Source organism: Palaemon carinicauda, chromosome 20 (genome assembly GCF_036898095.1).
Source record: "Palaemon carinicauda isolate YSFRI2023 chromosome 20, ASM3689809v2, whole genome shotgun sequence".
NCBI classification, from domain to species: Eukaryota; Metazoa; Arthropoda; class Malacostraca; order Decapoda; family Palaemonidae; genus Palaemon; species Palaemon carinicauda.
In genome coordinates, this window is record NC_090744.1 from 81,855,250 (window position 1) to 81,859,879 (window position 4,630).

Consider the following 4,630-nt stretch of genomic DNA (forward strand, 5'->3'; position numbering starts at 1 on the left):
GACGCTTACTCAAACCAGTTGTGCTGCCATACGCGATGTTGATATTTTGCCCATGAATGACCTGATGACCAAAGTTGACACCCTTATGGCCAGCCACTTCACCACCTTCAAGACGTCTATCAACGACACCATTCCTAATGAAAACGACCACTATTCAACATCCGCTAAAGCTGACATGTTTGAGGTAGGATACAGATGACCATGCCGTGATGTGTCGAAGTGACCACAAAGCATCCCCCAACACACCACTCACTCAAGCTCCAACCAACAACCTCTACTACCACTTACTGATGCCCATCAGCCGCAGTTATGCTTCTACCACTCAAGTTTCAGGGCTGCTGCGAAGAAATGTGTGAATGATTGTCAGTGGCCAAAGAATGTGCCATTGTTTGTGGACTGTCGTTAATCTTTTCTTTTTGCATAATGCAAGTACAGGAATGCATTTTTTGATAGACATGGGTGTTTGCTTTTCTCTTCTGCCACGGTCACTCGCTATGACATGACGTAGTCTGTCTCTATCTGCTACGAGAACCTCACATTATTGTTTGAAAGCGACAACTATCAATGGAAGTTTCTTGCTGCTGACGTCACATTGTCAATCCTTGGCGTTCATTTCCTCTTATATTACCACCTCTTGGTCAATGTATCTCACCGCCGGCAAATCAACGCAGGCTCTTACTCATCAACACCTGTTCAATGCAACTCTTTAACCCACCTCTCCAACATTGTTCTCCACACCAGCACACCAATGGATACCTATGCCAAACTCCTCAAATCATAACCGGAAGTCTTACGTCCAAAACTTTTCCAAATGTCAACGGTTCCTGCCATACACTGCATCCATCACCATATCAAGACAACGGGGTCCCCAGTGTTTGCCAGATTTAGGCGTCTGGCACCGGATAGTTTGGCAGCCTCCAAACAAAAGTTCACCAAAATGGAAGAAATGAGCCTTTGCCAAAAAGGTCCTCAGTCCATGGTCGTCACCCTAACACATCATCCTGAAGAAAAATGGCTCCTTGCTTCCGTGTGGGAATTACAGCCATTTGAACATGCAGACAGAACCAGGTCACTACCCAGTCCCAAACATCCGGAAAGTGCCCTCCTACTTGTACAACACAAAGGTTTTCTCCATACTCGACCTCCTGAAGGTATATTATCAGGTGTCCATGAACCCAAAACACATTGCCAAGAATGCCATCAATGCCCCCTTTGGTATATGCACGTTAAATTATTCCTGTTTTGGCCATCGCAATGATGGGGCCACTTTTCAATGTAATATGGATGGAATCTCAGGGGACCTCTTTTTTTTCTGTATGTTATGTGGACGACATACTTGTGTTCTCTTCCGCCAAAGATGAACCCTTCCTTCACCAACGCACCGTGCTCGACAGCCTACATCAGAATGTCCTTGTAGTCCCGTATGATAAGTGTACCTATGGTGCCAACGAAGTAGCCTTCTTAGGTCACCACTTCACTTATAAAGGAGTCCGTCCTCTCCCTGAGAAGGTAGCACCCGTTCAGTGCTTCCTCATGCCCTCCCCCGTTAAAGCACTGAAAGAATTCTTGGGCATGATCAATTATTAACATCGTATCCTGCCAGCCATTACCATTACACTTGCCACCCTTTACGACTCCCTCATGGGCAAACCAAAAGAGCTGAAGTGCGGTCCCCTTCAAGATTTGGCACTCGGCAAGGCAAAGAATGCCCTGTCAACTGTTGCTACTCTATATTTTACAGTACCATATGCACCTCTCCTTCGCCCCACCAATGCCAGCGACCTCGCTATTGGTACAGTACTCGAGCAAGTGATCAACGGCTTGCCTTGACCATTGGACTTCTTCAGTAAAAAACTGTCTAAGGCATGATCAGGCTACTCATCCTTCGACTGCAGATTGATGGCGGTGCACTTGGCTGTCCGTCACGTTTGCCAATCTCCGAATGTATGCCCTTCATTATTTGCACGGACCATATGCCTCTGGAGCACGCCTTTACCCAACAGTCCGATGCCTGATCCACATGTCAATGCCGACATCTCCTTGCCGTGGCTGAATACAATTACACCCTTCAACACATCCCTGGGAGAATGAATAATGTTGCTAATACCATGACAAGAAACACATTGGCTGCCATTTATTTGGGATCACATTACAATACCTTGGCAGAAGCCCAACGAAAAGATCCAAAGTACTAAGCATATAGGACATCCTGCACATCCCTACTTTGGGAAGACATGCCTCTCGATGACTCCGCTACCCTCCTCTGTGATTTTAGTACTTGTAGACTTATACTGGGGATACCTGCTCATATGTGCCGACAAGTGTTTGATTAGTTCATTTGGCAGGAATTGATAAGGAGGATTTTCTGGATTATGACTGCGCCCGTATTTCATACCAAAATTCAAAAGTACTCAACTTCAGTGTCGCCTTTCCCACATTCACGTCAACATTGTTGGGCCCTTATCCACATCAAAAGGACATCATTGCCTATTTACTGTCGTGGACTGCTCCACTTGTTGACCTGAAGCCATTTCCAATGAAACTGGAACGTCCACCTCATATACATCTGCATTACTCTAGGGTGGATAGCGAGATTTGGTATCCATGAGCATATTACTTCTGACAGGGCTATCACTTTCACTGCTTAGCTGCGGACATCATTAGAAAATCTCCTTGGAATAACTCTATATCAGACAACTGCCTACAACCATGCTGCCAACTGAAAGCTTAAACATCGTCATCGCACCCTCAAAGAAGCTTTGATGTCTAACTGGTTTACTAAGTTTTATTGGGTCCTCCTGGGACTAAGGAGCACTCCCAAGGAAACCTGGATATCATGACAGTTTAAATGGTGTATCGTCGTCCCGGCAGAATTTACTCTTAGAATCTTCTGCTCCTCTGTGTTGTGGGAAAATTTACTCATTGCCGTCATACATACAAGCCCACAGTGAAGCAACACATACCAACAGAATTACTTAAGACAATGTACATTTTCCTCTACAAAAATACCAGCAAACCACTGCTAACAGCCCCCCCCCCCCACACACACGCACTTTGCTTGGCCCCTTTCTTTGTGATCCGTTGAACAATAAAGACGTTCTTACTGAACATTCATCACAAAGATGACTGGGTCTCCATTGATTGCCTTAAACCTACTTATCACCTGCAAGATGACCCACCTACAGTAAGCCTCTCAAGAGCAGGGTGCCCCATTTCTGATGTATATCTTTTTCATGGGGGGAGCCATATACCGCACGTGTTTCACACACTTTTACACTGTAATGGTATTTCCTTTTTTATTTTATATCTCACTATACACTTCACTATTAACAGAACTGGTTCATGCTTGTCTTTCATGAATTGATGTGCTAGAGTTTTTGCAATTTTCTTTTATTGAATGCTCTTGTATATAAGCTCGCTGTGTGGTGAAATAAAGTTAGTTGCATAAACCTTGCTTCCCAGTTTCAACCTAACTGCTCGCTCCCAAAAGTTTTGTATGAAGCTGGATTTATAAACGCCAGGTACTTTCTTACTTTTGTTGGGCGTCTCATCTAATTCTGTTTTTCTAAGACTATCTTCTTTCTCACGGTCCAACATCTTTCTGAGGTCGCTGCCTCTATAATGTCGATGAAGGTTCAATGGAATAGTATCTTTTCCCTTCTTCGGGAACTATGTACTCAAAGACTGGTATGTGTTCGGTCAATGGGAAAGAATTTACTTTATCCTTCCACTGTTCATCTCTTCTTCACTGCTATTTAAATTCGGCCTCGTCTTCTAAATAACAGTTGTGTATTTCATGTTTGTTGTCCTCCTCTCGTGGGCTTTCTCCTTCTTCGGGAAACATATTTTCCTCTTCTGCTTGTTCTAGACAGTAATTTATTCTTCCATAATAATCAACTTTCAGAGTGCCCACTATGTTTTTGTGGCTCATTTTCTAAAAGAAGTTTTTTCAAACACTCATTTCTCTTTCTCCCTGTATTTTTTTTTTCTAACCCAACCCTATACGCTTGCCCAAAGTTTTTGGCATATAATATTAGAATCAAGCACAATGAAATATATAAATATCAATTCAGGAGGTGGGAGAGGGAAATAATTTTAATTTTCATGACAGATGTTTGTTACATAATTAGTCAGAGACATCGATAATGTGAGCTCATAAACAGTTAATCAAAGGTTACTTTTATCTAAGAATATTTGTGAGAAAATTAATTACTATTAATGGATCACTTAGTCTTAATGAATTCAGGAACTTTTAACAATTATTCAATGGTCACTTTGACTTCATGAATTCGGGAATTTATTAATTATTATTGAAGAATCAGTTGTTTCCGGGTCACACTTGGGGGAAGAGGGCACAGTTAACAACTATAATACATTACGAGTTCTATGCAAAAATATATCACAAGGAATACATCATGGTGTAGCTATTTAGTCTATCGAGTAATGAACAGCGCGGCACTGCTCGGTCATGACATCGTCACGACGAACCATACCTTGGTTACAAGTTAGATTTTGTTTGTTTTTCTGAGTGGGGCTATGGTGCCCCTCCCCTGCTGGTCAGTGGTAGAGGCCAGCATGGGAAGGTGGATGCAGCTTGAGCTGACTACTCAGAATCCCCGATTTGTCCGCC

The 4,630-nt window shown here is 43.0% G+C and overlaps 1 protein-coding gene across 1 annotated transcript; it reads left to right on the top strand.

Annotated features, from left to right (window-relative positions):
* Positions 1–811: 811 nt before the first annotated feature.
* Positions 812–1,587, top strand: LOC137659928 (uncharacterized). Its single transcript, XM_068394692.1, has 2 exons — positions 812–1,151; positions 1,358–1,587. Exons 1-2 carry the CDS (start codon positions 812–814, stop codon positions 1,585–1,587), a joined length of 570 nt encoding a protein of 189 aa, XP_068250793.1.
* The last annotated feature ends 3,043 nt before the right edge of the window (positions 1,588–4,630 follow it).